General features: G+C 36.0%; 1 protein-coding gene across 1 annotated transcript in view; it reads left to right on the top strand.

Moving 5' to 3' along the window:
• The first annotated feature begins 12,566 nt into the window (after positions 1–12,566).
• The window catches only part of eff (ubiquitin-conjugating enzyme E2 eff), a 45,805-nt gene continuing 40,694 nt past the window's right edge, over positions 12,567–17,677 (top strand). The window contains exon 1 of the mRNA XM_067760919.1: positions 12,567–13,539. Coding sequence (XP_067617020.1) covers positions 13,516–13,539 — 24 coding nt within the window. The 5' untranslated portion in view covers positions 12,567–13,515. The remainder of the gene's footprint in view (positions 13,540–17,677) is intronic.

Raw genomic sequence — 17,677 nt, 5'->3', positions numbered from 1 at the left:
TTATCTCTGTCCGGAGATATTTGCAGTTGAATTTGGCGATTTTAATGTGGTTGTTGTTGTGTTGTACCCACAAAAAAAATTGTGCATCACCGTGGCGGTAGCCACGGTTATACCACACACCCGGACTTGGCATGGCGTAGCCTAGGGTTATTTTTCATAAGCGCGGCCGAAGGCCGCCAACGCAGAAAGGTGTTCTGCGCAAAAATACTATGGATCCCACCCCCGGTTTCGGAGGGACCCGCGGGTCTTTTTTCGGTGTTTGTTAATATCTTTTGAACGGGTAAAAAAAAGTTAACTTCCGCTTTCGGATTCTTGATCTAGACGTGAATACGCGTCTTTTGATACCTCACTCGAAAATTTTGGCTCAAATTTCGGTGGGTACCGTAAACTGCACTATTAGCATTTTCTCGCATTTATCCATGCCGTGTAGGCCCCTTGTGCAACTGTGATTTTTGGAAAGAGAATTAAATAAATTAATTAAATACAGTCGAAAAATAAATACAAATACCCCACGAAAATGTATAGAAGACATTTATAAACATCTCGCCCAAAAAAAGTAGCGACTACCTCTCAGTATACATCGAGTAAATGCCAAAAAATAACGAGTGACGCCTCTTATTGTATTTATCCTCTTTGCCGATGGCAAAATACTGAGACAGATAAATAATTTTGCACGTAAATGCAACAACAACGATTTGAGCCAGATAAATCCAGATAGAAGTCTGGTTCAATTTGTGAACCAGATAACTTGTTAATTACTCCTTTTTAGGTTGGCAACGCGGCCTTTAATATACCTACTTTTTCAAAAATAGATGTCGCTGCTTAGCCTCTCGCCGTATGAGTTAAATGAAAAACAGCGGCGACATCTGCCTATCACATTTCACGTGCGCGAAAATTTCACGACATCTGGGGGTCAATTGCTTAACTGTGAAAAACTGAAAAATGTACACTCATTGAAAACTCATTTGCACACACAATTTACACTTTAAATTTTCATGCGATTATGTAAATTATTGTGTCCATTGTTTTGCTGAATGAGCGGTGAATGTAAAAGTCTTATGTCAGTGAGAAAATATTCATCAAACGCCATGAAAACAAAAAAGTCACTCTGCAACAGTGCGTATGAGTTTTGAATGTCAGATTAGTGTACACTGGCTGCCAAGAAAACTCACGAAGTTTTTATCAGTGAGTTTTTTTGTTCACAGTTTTGCTTAAGCGAATCAGAATTTCAAAGTTTACACAATTTCTTTCACTTTAAAACTCACAGTTAGCGAATAGGGCCCCTGCTTCTCAAGTCTCGCAATGATCCAGAGTATTCCCGTGAGAATTGAGCGTGAGCCGGAGCTGTAAAACTCAATGAAAGACAGCAAATGGGGAATGCCGATCTATGACTCAATTCCAAGGCTTTTACATTGATAAATATTAAAGGCCAATTAATGATGACTTATAACCATAAAACCATAACCAGATAAACAGGTGATGGAACATACCTTATGCAAAACAATTTAACCGATTAATGGTACCTTAGCATAACGCTTACGCCAAAACCATACCATATCCAACGAACAGGTTTTTGGTTTCTTGTCGTATCCATAACCTAAAAATATTTGAGTTGGTGAATTTAATAACTTTTTGCAGATTTCGTTATTTGTTTTGGATACGTTATGACTAAGATACTTATTTTTTGTGGAATATGTTTTTTTTTTGTTCTTTATTTTTGTGAAATTTTCACGATTTTTAATTTAAGGCACCATTAATCGATCACATTGGAGATGGTTATGGATATGGGTATGGTTACGAATATGGCGTTAGGGTTAAAGGGCCAATTAATGGTGACTTATCCATAACCAGATAAAACAGCGGATCGAACCTACCTTATGGAAATCAATGTAATCGATTAAAGCTGGAGACATTGGTGCTTTATCGGTAACCGTATAGGTAACCTTTTAACAGCTGATTCGACCAACCTTATGAGAATCAATGCAATCGATTATTGGTGCCGCTAAGGTCGTAACCGTATCGCAGCCAACCAATTGGGTTTTGGTTTACCGTCGTAACGATAAACAGCTGATTACGTTAGGGATACGGATACAGCGATACGACATACGGCACCAATGACTCCAGCTTAATGGTGCCATACCATAACGCTAACGCCATAACCATACCATAGCCAACCAATTGGTTTATGGTTTTTCGCCATATCCGTAACCTAAAAATATTTGAGTTGGAGAATTTATTAACTTTTTGTAGATTTTATATATTGCTTTGGATATGTTTTGACTAAGAGACTTATTTTTTGTGGTGTGTGTTTATAATTTTTTGCGTTTTCTTCATTTTTATGAAATTTTTGCGATTTTTAGGTTAAGGCACCAATAACTGATACCTATTTTATATGGATAAGTAGAAATATGGTTATGACTATAGCGTTAGGGTTAAGGAAGTTTAATTGGCCCTTAAGAAACTTTAATTAGCCCTTTACACATGATTAATGCCTGCTCTCCAGTGCGAGTTTAATCTCTATTTAAAGTTGACTAGGGTTTAACCTTGGGGGCCAATTCACGTTCTATGAAGTGATAAAATGAAAACGAATTTTCATAAATTAAAAAAAAAAAAACTTTTGTATTAGCTTTCTTTTCATTTTATCACTTCACAGGACGTCATTTGGCCGAAATGGCAGGGTCAAACTCTTAGCAGCTTTAATTGGAGTTTAAACTCGCAATGAAAACCCCGGTCTAAGTGGTTTAAGCGGGCGTGCAATAATTAGCCATCATCCCGCCGCAAAGATGCTGAGTCAGATAAATAATTTTGCAACGATTTTGATCCCGATAAATCCAGATAGAATTCTGATTCAATCTGTGCGCTAGATAATTTGATAATTTCTTACCCTTATTTTGGTAACGCTGCCTTTAATTAACCTACTTTTTCAGAAATAGATGTCGCTACTTGGCATTTGCATGTGAAACGTTTAGCGATTCACCATATTTCCCCAAATGCATGTTAACTTAACATGTCGCAAGACGTTACATAAAATTCTCTTAACCATTTTCTCTGTTCGTCTGTTACCTAAAAATTCCCTGATCAGAGAAAATATTCTTACAAGTTTTAATTCTCTGATTTTTTGTAAATAATTTATGATTGTATTGTTTCATTGTAAATTAACTTGCCCTATTAAGTAAGGTCTTAGGAGGCATTTATCCAAGAGTATGTTTGGTGTAGGTGTAGAGCACTTGTATCAATTTATTTTTTCTTTTTTGAAGCTTTTAGTTTTTTTTTATACATCCATTGATATCCCATGAATCAGGAAAGGTGCATTTTAAGGTGCCGATTTAACAAGGCCAACAGAAAAAGGGAACAACATATTTGCTCGATATTACTTCACAAATTCCCAATCCTCAACTAACTTTCGAATATCGAATTTCTATACTGTCATCTTCCTCATCTGCAGACAATTTATGTTGCCGTCTTCCTCATTTGCATACAATTTTATTTCGAATTTCCTCATTTTCATGTTGTATTATCATCTTCCTCATCTGCAGACAATTTATGTTTCCGTCTTCCTCATCTACATTAAATTTGATTTTTCTGATTTGTAAAGTTTTTAATGCCTTCGAAGGATGCATAGGTGAACGAGAAAATCAACGACTACCACTCCAAGATATCGACACAGAGATCTTCCCCGATTGCGCGCACTTAATAAATCTCTAATTGAAATTGCGGGATCTTCTGAGGCGGGAAATATTATGCTACTATGGCGCCTACCCTACAAGAACACTGACTATCATATGACTATCATCTGATTGTCAGCAATGTCAACCTAACGATCAGCGCCTCATACAAACTTTCTATCACAAACTTAAGGGGGCTTGCGCAAATGTGATGTAAACAACTGTGAACGTGTGAGTTTTTGTCTCCTTCTTATACACCAACATGGCCTACTGATTAAGTATATAGCCGTACTGCTCACTCTCATTCCTTTTCCTGGATCAGTGCTGACACTCTAACTATCAAAAAGTGTCATAAATGATTGTTTACCGTAGATATCAGGTTTGACTGTTATACTATCATAAATGACCATTGTTATATTCCGCCAAAAATGAAACAATGCTTTTTGCTTTTTATTTACTTTATTTCATTACGTTTTTAATTTTGTACGTGATAAAAGCATACGTGTTTCTTATTTGTTTAAAATAAATAGTTTTATAAGAATTCGAGTTCAAAATGTTCAATTTAAATTCAGAAAATAACAAAACAACAGAAGAGCGCTTTCCTCATGCGGAAACACATTTAAAAATGAATCACCACTAACCACTATTATTTTTCGCGTATCAATTTTTTGAGTGCGCCCCATACATTCCGCCAGCTTTTGGTATTTTTTAATATTATTTTCGATTTTTTTTTCTTTTAGCATGGAGCTTTGAAATGCTCTCTTTTTCATTTTTTAAACTTATTTTTTATATGGTTTTCGTCGGTTGAAAATGGCGGAATTTAAAAAATAACAAAACAACCGTGATAATCATTTGATTGTCATATGACAGTCAGTAGTGACAACATGATTAAATCGGATAATCTGTTCTCGCATACATAAAATTCCGTTGAGAATTATGTATCTGTCTCACATGCATTATGGTATCTGCTGTATGTTCTTTTGTTCTGTACCAGGTGTCCGAAGCCTTCCCAGTTTCAGTCCTTTTTCATGATTATAGGCTGTCGTTGGGAACATGCGGACATGCGTGAGCGAACAAAGGAACATACATAAATTTGAGTATCAATGTTTACGTCATCGCAGGATCAGCATTGTCAATTACAAGTGTGAGTGTTTAGTAAAACTATCAGCGTTTCTTGTAGGGTAATGATACGTTGCTTACCGCCCACATATTTTGGTGGTCGTAATGGGGATGTTAAAAGAAACACACCGACGACATCTGCCTTTCACAACTCGTGTGTACAAAAAAATCCCAAAATCTGCTTCTCACGTCTCCCAATGATTCAAAGTTTTCTCGTGAGGATTTAGCGTGATACGGAACTAGAAAACTCACTGGATGATGGCTATTGTAACAATAACCCTTATGTTCCAATGAACAGTGTTCCAGATCCTGATAGAAATTTAACCTGCAAATGCAACAGCAATGTGATACTTATGGATCTATTTGTTGTTGCATTTGCATGTTACATTTTTATCGGTATCTGGATCAATGTGCATTGAAACGCGAGGAATAATCACAAATCACACAAGAAGATTGCGCATGTAAACATTAGATCAGCTTTTTTTATGACGTATGAATTGCTCCTTTTCCTTTAGCTCTAATTTTCTCGTTCTTTTTTTCATTTGCTCAAGGGTCAACTGTGACGTAGTTGAGCACTTTGAACTCGTGAAAGCGCAATCTGGGTAGGTGATTTATGAAGAATAATAGTGGCAGGGCAACATTCAAATTGATTCAACTTTTGGTATTGAGCAACACTGTGAATTCATACAAGTGGCGAATGTTTGACAATAGTAAACAGCCTCGATCAACTATTCAATCACTGTCCGATTACTTAAATTATTTGCTCAATAGTGTTTTTAAAACATTTTTGTAGACGACTGGTATATTGCATTATTTAGATATTTTAAAATGTTTGCTTGACTGGCTGCTCACATTTAATCTATTAACTAGATTTTAGAAATTAATATTGATATGCCGTTTGATTTTCTGTATACACATTTAAAAGAAAAGCTGACTTGAAACACAAATGTGCCATTCATGGCACTTCAATTTAATAACCGCGAGCAAAAAACAAACCTTTCTTCCATTCTCTGACCATTCGCGACAGCCGTTCTTCCTGTCAACAATTATTTGACAGGTAGGTATGGCCATGCTACAAAAGATTGACTTTTGGGGTGACAGTGACAATTTCACAAAAAACAAAAAAAAAATGTTACGAATTTTTCTAATTTTGATGGATTTTATATTAACCGATACGACTAAATTACTTTTATAGTTATTAAAAAAAAAAAATTAGCCGCATGCGCTGGAAATATTTTAATACGAAATATCAGCCCAAAAAAAAAAGATTTTAATAAGTTTTTCGAGCTCCCGAAAATTGCTTTGGTGGAAGAAACATCGTTTGAAGTATACAAAGCAAGGGAATATAGCCTTCTTAAGTGTCCGTACGCTTGCTCAGAGCACGTTGACACAACCTACAAGTTAGTCAATTGATTGCACAAAGGTGGTCTTTATAAGCTGACACCGCAATTTCTAAAGAGTTTAGCATACTTAAACGCAATTTTTATGAAATTGTATGGTGATAAATTGGCGACAAGTCCACATTATTTATTTTTTGTATAATTCAAGAGTAGCTCTCGAGGAGGGAATTGTTAAACCATATTTTAGGGAGAACATTGGCCTGTAGTTCTGCAGGTTAGCCACTAGTTATCGGAGTTCTTGTGGCCGTTTTACCAGCGGTCATCTTGGGGCAAGTCCCGCCTATACACATGTGCCCCCTTAGCATTGACATGGATGCAGCGTCCTACGTAACAAATTAACCATCTACTACTCGCTGCAGACTTTGGAGATATACTTTCTCTCAACATGCCTTGAGAAATATCCACTGTAGAGGCATGATAATAGGGCCCTGCTAGAACAACAGAATTTTTCTTGTATTTATTTCTGTCTAGGGCTCAAGCGTGTTTTACTGTATTCTAAATCGATATGTATGCACATAAATCGTGCTAAAGCGAATTATTATTGTATCAGAGGACCAATTCGTTTTCATCCTGAAGGAAATTTCCATCACGAAAAACCACAATTTTGCCTTAAACCGTAACGGTATGGCAACGCTTCTAACAAAACAACAAACATTATGAAACTTCAAAAATCCCCAAATACGTCAAAAAATTTTGAGTTGAACTACCTTCTTTTTTATACCATGGGTATGGCAATGGAGGAATAGAAAGATTTTTCACTTGTAAGAATTCACAATGGTCATAACCATAATTTTACTTATCCGTATCAATTGGCATTGGTTATACCTATATGACACTACTTTATTTTTGCTTGGATTCCAAGCTTAAAAGACTGATGAAACTTTATTGGAAAGTCAACATGCAAAAACATTTTCAAACGAGAGCAATGGAGACCAATATTGCCCACAAAAGGAATAAGTTTGACGTGTTATTGTTGACTTTTATTCATTTCATTTTTCAGCAAATTTTTTCACAATAAAACTATGAATATATAGACGAAAAAATATTGCACGATCGTTTGGTTGTTTTTTTTTTTTTCACAAGAACGTTGCTTTTCGTTACATATTTCTGCACGAAATTTTCAATATAATTAAATTTTCATTTGTCAGAAAAAATAAAGAAAAACCGGCCGAATGCCAAAAAAAAAAAACTATCGAAAAACAAACTGACTTGTTTTTTTTTTTAATGAACTAGGTTGTATTTTTCTTGTATTTTTGTTTGTTGTCACCTTCTCTCCTAATACGGCTTCAGTACTGGTGCGAGTGTGTAAACTATATTCCAAAAAACTAACGAAATACAAGAAAAATAGAACATATTTCATTAAAAACAAGCGAGCTAGTTTGTTTTTTTGACATTCGGTCGTTTTTTTTATTTTTCTCTGACAAATGAAAACTTTGTTTTTAGTTTGAAAATTTGGTGCATAAAAACACAATTAAAATCAACTTTCTTCTGAAAAAAGTGAACCATTATTTGTATTGTTTTTATTGTTGAAAATGTTAATGTAAAAATAAAATGTAAAACACACACAAAAACATGTCAAACTCACCAATTTTGAGAGAATAGTAGTCTCGCTTTTTCATGATAGAAATTGTTTTTGTGTTTTGAAGTTCCGATAAAGTTTCGTCAGCTTTTTTTTACCTTGGACAAAGAGGATAAATACAATAAGAGGCGTCACTCGTTATTTTTTGGCATTTACTCGATGTATACTGAGAGGTAGTAGCTACTTTTTTTTTGGGCGAGATGTTTATAAATGTCCTCTATACATTTTCGTGGGGTATTTGTATTTATTTTTCGAATGTAATTAATTAATTTATTTCTGTGGAGTTTTGACAAAACAACTTATCTCAAGATAGGAAATATTTTAGATATTAATTGCATGTAATTTTGTCAATTGGTATGCATATTTTGGTCTTACTGGTTTATTTCTATGATGTTTAGTTAGAAAGTTACAGTATCCGAAAAATCAACTTAACTCATTTTTTTTCTAAACTGCGTCGGTGAAAACAACTTTTCTCAGTTAACTCGAAAAATTCAAAAAACTTCAAATAATTGTAATTATTTTAGTTTTTCTATAACAACTTATTTCGATTTAGGGCGGCCATGAGAATAAAAATCATATTTCACAAAGCACCCTTTTTCCAAATAAATTGTTATGTCAAATTACAATTAATTTTTTGGCAACTTATATTGAAATAGTTTGTTTTGTGAAATTGGTATCGGGGTAATTTTGAAAAAACAAGACATCTTATTTTGAAATACGTGCTTTTGTAAAAGTAAAAAGAGTGTTCAATATATTTTTTATCTATAAATAAGTGCTTTTGCCAAATGCTGTATTGAAAAAATTTCAAAAATAAGTGATTTCGGTTACAATAAAACAATTAAAACTAAATATGCAAAGGGGACGCCAGATGGCAGATATGGCTAGGAAAGTGTCTAAAAATACAAATCTAGTTAATTTATCAGAAACAAAGTGTGTCAAAGCCATATTTTGCTTGATGATGGATTAGTGTTAGAGCCACCACCTAATGAGGCAATGACATCTTTTGATACTGGTGTTATTGATATACTAAATTCATATAACGTGCAACAAAAAAATACGAAAAACAGTGAAAGTGATACAGAAAGTCCAGAATCTTGTGACAATGAAGATATTTTTTATGACACAGATTTTCTTTACTCGGATTATATACCATCTACTCTGCCGAATTTGAGTTCTACTTCGGAGAATATCGAAGACAGATCAGTAGTCGCAAGGTATAGTACTAATTGGGATCTACCCGAAGAAAATGATTCTCCCCCAAGAATGAAGGAAATGAAAAAACTTAATAAGCAAAACAAAAATTTGGGTAAAGAGTACTATACTAATAAAAATAAAAAAATGCCAGCTAAACAAATTGAAAGGTTAAAAAAATGCCGCAGGAAATGTCACTTAAAACTAAACTTTGACCAGCAGAAAACCCTTTTTAAAAATTATTGGAGTTTGGGGGACTACACTAAACGCCGACAATTTGTATCAAGTTTAATTGAAGTTGAGGCGAAAAATTCTGAAACTTTTCGAAAATCAGCAAATCCTCGCGATCGCAAATATAACTATTTGTATCACTTTGAGATCAGTTCCGCAAGACATCGGGTATGTAAAATGTGTTTCTTAAAAATATTTGGGGAAACCGAACAAATGATCAAAAGAGTAAACAAATACAAAGTTCAGCTGGAGTGTGGTGGACTTATTAAGGGAGATCGCCGCGGAAAACACGCTCCATCACACAAACTCTCAATTGAAAATCAAAGTGATCTCAATATTTCGAAGTTATACAATCTGTATGCGGAAAAATTTGATGATCCAGTTTCAAAATCGAAATATTGTGAAAATTTTCGTCCTTTGAATATCAAACTCAAAAAGCCGCAGCTTGATTTGTGCAACACTTGCGAGAAGTTTATGTTGCAAATACAAAATTCTTTGGACGCCGAAGAAAAATCTAGTCTTAAGTCACTACAAAAAGAGCATCACGACCAAGCTGACTTTGCCTAAAGCTGTAAGAAAGCCGATAAACGACTTTCTGTAGCCGACAAAACTGTCATGATGTTTTCAATGGATTTACAACAATGTTTGCCGACTCCACGTATAAATGCATCAGTGTTTTTTTACAAGCGTCCGTTATAGACATATATTTTCACAAAGCCTATTGTTTCATTTGGAATGAGACAATCGCAAAGAGGGAATCAAATGATATAGGGTCGTGTATTTTTAAATGCCTTTCAACGGTACCTCCGATGGTCAAACACATTATTTTATATAGTGACTCATGCCCTGGGCAAAATCGCAATGCCAATATCTGTGCAATGTTCCAAATTGTTTTAAAAAGCACAACTATTGAAACTATTGACCACAAATTTCTTGTAGTTGATCACACCCATATGGAATGTGACACAGTACATGCCCAAATCGAAAAAAAGAAAAAAATTCTTCAGGATCTATCCAACATCCACATGATTGGGAAAACCTTATCGCAGCTGCGAACAAAAAGTATATCGTTCACGAACTAAAACAAAACGACTTCTTTGATTTTTCCGGCTTGTTTAAAAATAACTCTAATTGGAAAACAACAAATAGCTCAGGTACACACATACATTATTTTATCAAAGTCTGAGTGAAAAATCATTTTAGGTCTGCAGGCGTTTCGAGAAGACCCTATCTCATTATATTATCATAAGTTATAGTAGAAAATATTTTCCCCGGGTTCACAAGTTGTCAAAAATGGATTTAAAAAATGGAATAAGCAGCACACTGCAAAAATTTCTTTTGGAAATAGTCATAAAGAGAAGTTTCAAACCCGGAGGCAGCATTTTAATCTTTTGATGATTTGTATAAATATATAATTCATTTATTCACTTTTAAATTATGTTTTCCCACAGGCGAGAAATTCGAATGGAAAAATATACGCTGGTTGCGGTATAAAAAGTCTACACCAGGCGTATTGCATTATAAGAATTCCTTTGACTGTAATGAAAGTTTCAAAGAGTTAAATATTAATCAAAGACGACGAAAAAATTTGGATTTTTCGTTAAATAATTGCTACGCAGGACCCCTGGCTATTTCTTCCAGCAAGAAGAAATGTGTTACCTTTTATAAATACAGAGTTCCACTGTTACTACAAAAATTTAAAGGTTGAAGGCGATTGCGAAGTGGAATTATGATAATAATAATAAAATTTAATATTTTAAATAAATGCATATGTAACTATTCATAAAAGTTATTGGATTTCCATAAAAATATACTATGTGTTTTTTACGTTTCACCTTATTTCACACTTGTTTGCTTGGCTAAGTCTTGCAAAACAACCTATTTTGAAATAGGTGGAAATTTTTTCTATTTTATGTAGAAAATAGTTTTGACAAAACAACTAAATTGAAATAAGTATAAGTTTTACATAAAAAAATTTTTAAATAACAACATATATAATTTTAAAGGCATTTTAAAGAAAAGTACTGCATTAAAAATTAAGAAATACATTTTAAAATGCGGGGCAAATTTCCTTTTATTATATCCGCTGTATACTTTGCCTTAAATATCTTTCAGTTTTATGCAAATCACATATTTAGCTCTACTGAAAAGTTGTCAGATTTGAAATAAGCTGTTTTGTCAAAATTCCACAGATTTAATTCTCTTTCCAAAAATCACAGTTGCACAAGGGGCCTACACGGAATGGATAAATGCGAGACAATTAAAAGTGTCCCTCTCAGAAAACATTCGGCATCAATTTTTTCAATTTCCAGCGAGATACTCGCCACAAAATAACGAGTGACGGCTCTTATTGTATTCATCCTCTTTGACTTGGAATCCAAGCAAAAATAAAGTAGTGTCATATATGCTTTATTTCCACTCAACGTCAAATTAAAGCCCCGTCACATAAGCAGTTTTCATATAGAAGCGTTTAACGCAATCTATACATGACAAGTAGATTGCACATATAAATATGGAGAACGGCAGATTTAGCGGAACTAGAATGTTTATAACAGTGCTTCTCCAAATTTGGTAATTCTTTACGACAGCATGACGCTGCTAATACGCGTCAAAAAATATCGAGAGAGGTGTGAAAAGACGCGTATTAATCTCGGGGAGGAAAGAAAAATTTATCTCTGTCCGGAGATATTTGTAGTTGAAGCTGGCGATTTTCATGTGGTTGTTGTAATGTTGTCGTACCAAAAAAAAAAAAAAACACATAAGTGTTTTGTGCGGATATAGTTTTGGTCTCCAAACCGGTGTTGGACCCACCCAGGGTAATTTTTTATAAGCGCGGCCGAAGGCCGCCAACGCAGAAAGATGTTCTGCGCAATAACATTATGGATACCACACTCGTTTTCGGAGGTACCCGCAAGTCTTTTTTCGGTTTTTCTTTAATATCCTTTGAACGAGTGAAATATTTTATATTCCGCCTTCGGATTATTAATACTGATGTCAAGACGCGTCGTTTGATACCCTCGATATTTTTGGAAGCGTATTACCAGTGTCATGCTTTTGTAAAGAATTACTCAAAATTTTTGTTTGTGAATGTTTCAATTGCCAAGTCTGAACTTTCTTCATCTTTACAAACGCAACATTTTGCGTGGTTGTGGCGATTTTACTGGCAAAAATTTCATTGTGGCTCGGTCATAAAGGGAATACGCAGAAGAGAAATTGCCGTTAATGAGCAACAAAAAAAATCGTTTGTAAACGCGGACTTAGAAAACTGCTCATAACATAATACTTCATTATCGACAAGAAAAAGGCAACAGCATCGTAGAATAGTCATATCACTTGCACGCTGATTATTGTGTGCAAGTGAAAGCAGCAGACATACGAAAAACTTTTTTCTTTGACAGTTCGAAAATAAATTTCAAGTGGAAAAAGTGAAATTTCTAATGACTGGCATAAATAAAATTTATTAAAGCTTTCAGACCTATTTTCACTATACTTTTTAGCTCGGATCCCATCTGCAGCAAGGTAAATTATCAGTGATTGATGAAAGTGTGAGCCAACCGCCATAGTGCCGTTTGAATTCGCCGTTCTTGCTATAATAGAAGGAAACCAGGAGCAGGTCGGTACGAAACACTGCAATTCGAATTTGCTACGAGTAGCGATTGTACGGAGGCAACATCTGCGTATTTTTTATATTAAAATTTCTTCTAAATCAAGTTGAAACGAAAAACTATAAGCTCATTGAACGCTACTGGAGTAGGCGGTTTATAATTTTCTTTCGAGGTTTCAGAGAAGAAAACCCAAATCGTGTAAATCGGTTTGTGAAGAATTTTAAAAGTTGCAGACGAAAAAAAATTTATTGGAACAATCAAAGCGAATTGGGAGCAAAAGAAGCGAAAAGTGTATGTGCAAAAAAAAAATTACCGAATTTGCTTGAGTTTCTCTGGCTGTCAAAAATAAAAATTTTACACGCTTGCCGTCTCGTTTCCGTGCAACGAAAATACTTTTAGGTTGTGTGCGGATTGCGCCACACCAAACACTAGCCGGGCTAGTCACACTACAGCTTCACCCATAAGAAGTAGTTATATTGAATATTTGCACTGCATCATCGACTTTTTGTAGACGAGAAACTGCTGCTTTTTCATATTCGTAATTGTTCGGCCTAATTGGTCGTCGGTGTTCGTGAAGACAAAAATTCAGTACGATTGCTGCGAGAATTGAATTCGTCGTACTCGTGGGCTTTAAAAACGGCAAAGAAGAAAAAATTTTCTTTTTTTAATACAAATATAATTTTTGTGCGCTACGCTACACACAATATAAATCAAATTTCAACAAAATGGCGTTAAAAAGAATTAATAAGGTATGTTTTAAAAGAAATAGCAATGCGTTTTCTGTGTAGGGGCATGGTGGTGTGAAACTTCTCTTTATGCAAGAAATAACGTGAAACGATGAGCCAGCAGAAGAAATGATGGGAAAGAATTGATCGAAAATGGGCGACGAGGCACCGACTGGCTGCGATAGCAACGACCATATATGATATTAATTACTGTGTGAATTAATATAAAAAAACAACTGGCTGGACAAATGGAATTTTAATAATGTCGCCATTATTAATAAATAAATAACTAAAACAGGCTACGTTAATAGCATAATATCTTGGGATATACTTTCCGGCACAATCAGCAGTGTACGGGCCATTTTTATAAATGTGGTTGCAGTGAATTCTAAGTGATTAATGTTACGCTGAACCCTGTACTAATTATAGGTATTTTTTTAAAATGATAGTATTATGTTTGTATGCAAAGTACTTGTTTCTCGAATGAACTACTTGGCTCGTATATTGTGGTCTGGAATTGTTACCCCATTCAGTGGTATACATAGTTATTTATATGAGCTCTTGTGGTCATATCGGCAATATAAAAAGCTAAGAATTCTCTAACCTTACTTTTCGTAATAGAATGGCACGAAATTCATACAACTTTAACCATATAACTTGAAAACTTAAGACCACAAATTGCACATCTTTGTTCAGTCTTTCTCACCCCTCTTCATAATCAAATTTGCTTGTATTAGGGTGGTCTATCCAATATTCTCGTTAAGTTCTTTTACCACCCAGCCATATTATTAAAATGTTAATAAAAAACGGACACAAAAACCTTAGAGATAAATATGAAACGTCTCAGCACCGAGCGCTGTCAACGGGCGAGCCGCAAGCAGCGTTTGTGCTAGACGTTTTTTGCCTTCAAAACTACCTGATTCACTTCGAAGTCGTTGCGTAGCTCTGGTTGAAGTGTATGCTGACTGTTCAGTCGACACTTCTACATGTCAAGCTTATATGAATTTACAGTAATACTTATTTTAAATGAATTGACAGGTTTATGGCTAATCGAATGTATTATAAAAAACATTAGTGAATATGAAGTTATTAAACAAAGAATTTGCTAACAAAACATAAGTAACTCTGCAGTCTGCAAAGTCATCGAGTCTGCGTCGCTGTTGGCTGCGACTTTGGCATTGCTGTTGGTGCCTAATCGTCGTTTCGCATCGTTCACATTCATAGCAGTCGTATTGAACAGTGTTGCCTTGTTTGCTGTGCGCCGTATGCTTCTATCGGCAATTTGTTTAATTTTGGTCACGTTCATAAAACAGCCCGTCTCGTTCTAGCGCTTGGAGTTGGCATTCATGTGTAGCGATTTTTACCTCTTTGTGTTTCTAACTTCTCGCTTGGTCTTGCTAGCTTAGAGCTACATTTTGACAGTACGTACACAGTGCATTGACGTTCCTTCTTTTCAAGGTGTAGTGTAAACAGTGTTGCTTATTCCAATTAAATAGATTCAACGCAGGGCGCTTTATTTTTAGGATTTGTGGTTAATGATTTGTGTAATTGCAATATTATCTGGTCTAGATCTAGATTTTTGAAATGTCATGATACTATTCATTTGCATTGTATTGTCCTCAACTTTCATAAATATAAAGTTAAGTTATTCTCAAAGCAACTTAAGTTTGACTCTTTTGTGCGCTGCATGTATCCAGTGCGACGTCATCGTGGGCAGCGCTGCTAGCTTCGCTGTTGCAATCATCGTCATGGCCATTTCGTTCGTAAATGAAAATTTAACATAGCTTTTGTTTTTTTTTTCACGTAAATAGTGGATTAATATCAAATTAACAGCCAGTTTCAAATCCAAAAATTTCTATTCAATCACAAGTTTTATCTGTTGCGAACTTTATTGCACATATGAATGAATCGGGAGTGTATTCATGCTTAACTAACTAGGTACCTCTTTAGATAAACTTAAACTTCACACAGACTGAATGAGTCGGTAGTGTTACCAAAAGTTTGTTTAACGACCAAACTGAAAAACCATATCAAAAACCTGGACATATTTTATAAAATAACTCAGTCCTCTTGGTGAATACTAGATGCTTTCTAGAACTTTGCCAATTGCTGCTTCTAGATCTGACAGCTTTATCAGTCCTAATTGCTGTAGTAAGTGTCTAGTCAGAATACCCCTAAATCCTCTCTTTTTAATGATAGGAGCAATTTTTGTTTGGCGTGAGGTTGTAGGACTTAACACATTATCCTCGACATTTAAAACCCCGCGCTTGGACCCACGTCTTTCCGCTTGGTCGATCATGTGCACCTCTCGCCTTCTCTCACTTGTCTCCGGAGCAAGCTTCAGGGCATGCGCCCCTTTTAGCTTGTTGTTGGTGTAGTTGTAGCAGTGCTTCGGCCCATCCAACAGGTGTGACTGATCACAAATTGTCATCAATATCCTCTAACGGTTGCTGTTCAACAGGGAGGACCATAAAGAGAGGGGTGTTAGAGGCCTTGGTTCCACATTACAATTAAAGATATGGTTGGTGACATTAATTACAAAATAATCTATTTGTGGTACAGTTTTTCAAATGTCTTAAATTTGGATGTACGGCTCGTTGGTAGCTGACCTGATACTTTTAGTTACTTTAATTTGCACCTTTCAACTTTTGAAAGCACCCAAATACAAACCAAACCATAATTAAATAGGTATGTACAAGTCACAGTGTTGTGTAATATAATAGAAACGCGTGGTTCGAAAATACGCCGCCTTAGAATTTCTGCTTCAGTGCTTGTTTAAACTTCAGCTAACTAAATTTTGATCTTTAAATATAATTTAGGAATCATATCAGTTTAAACCCCAAAATGGCTAAATTACAGCTACCTTTAACTTTACAGTGGGAGGTATTTGCGATTTTTTGTGACCTTTTGTCTCAGTTGCCTATTACAACTTGAGCTTGTTGTTGTTGTTGGTGTTGTTGTTGGTGTTGTTGCTGGTGTTGTTGTTGGTGTTGTTGTTGGTGTTGTTGTTGGTGTTGTTGTTGTTGTTGTAGCGATAAGGTGCTCCCCGAAGGCTTCGGGGAGTGATCGATTTTATGGTTCTTTGCCGGATACAGATCCGGTACGCTCCGGTACCACAGCACCATTAAGGTGCTAGTCCGAACATCTTGGGAACGATTTATGTGGCCACATTAATCCTTCAGGCCATTACCTCCCTCCCCACCCCCAAGTTCCTCATGGAACTCGCCAGAGCCTCGTCTGTTAGGTAAACAGGAATCGCTGCGGATAGGTGAGGTTGGCAATTGGGTTGTTGTTGCGGTTGTAGCAGTTCTTCGCCCCACCTAACAGACGCGACCGATCACAAACTGTCATCAATATCCTCTAACGGGAGTCCAAGGAAACTTGCTGTTTCAACAGGGGTGGACCATAGGGAAAGGGGTATTAGAGGCGTAGGTTCCACATTACAATTAAAGAGATGGTTGGTGTCATGTGGGGACACATTGCAAGCGGGGCATACATTTTGTATGTCGGGGTTGATTCTGGATAGGTAAGAGTTTAACCTGTTACAGTATCCAGAACGAAGTTGAGCCAGAGTGACACGCGTTTCCCTGGGGAGTATGCGTTCCTCTTCCGCAAGTTTTGGATACTTTACTTTGAGTACTGGGTTCACCGGGCAATTCCCGGCATAAAGGTCCGACGCCTGTTTGAGGAGTTCACCAAGGACCTGCTTGTGTTTTTTCGCTTCATACGGCTGTGTTCTCAGATGCCGTATTTCCTCAAAATGCTTACGGAGATGACTCCTTAAGCCTCTAGGCGGTGCTGGCTCGTCAATCAGATGTCTGTTGGGATGCCCAGGTTTCTGGGTATTCAACAGGAACTGTTTGGTCAGCATCTCGTTTCTTTCCCTGATGGGGAGTATTCTCGCCTCATTATGTAGATGGTGTTCTGGGGACATAAGAAGACAGCCCGTGGCAATTCTGAGAGCAGTATTTTGGCAGGCCTGTAGCTTCTTCCAGTGGGTAATTTTTAGGCTTGGCGACCATATGGGTGACGCGTAGCACGTAATCGGCTGGCTAATTGCTTTGTATGTAGTCATGAGCGTTTCTTTATCTTTTCCCCAAGTACTGCCAGCAAGGGATTTGAGGATTTTGTTACGGCTCTGAATTCTCGGTACAATTGCGGC

This window comes from Eurosta solidaginis, chromosome 1 (genome assembly GCF_040869045.1).
Source record: "Eurosta solidaginis isolate ZX-2024a chromosome 1, ASM4086904v1, whole genome shotgun sequence".
NCBI lineage: Eukaryota > Metazoa > Arthropoda > Insecta > Diptera > Tephritidae > Eurosta > Eurosta solidaginis.
The sequence above is the reverse complement of the archived record's forward strand: the minus strand, read 5'-3'. Positions and strand labels throughout refer to the sequence as shown.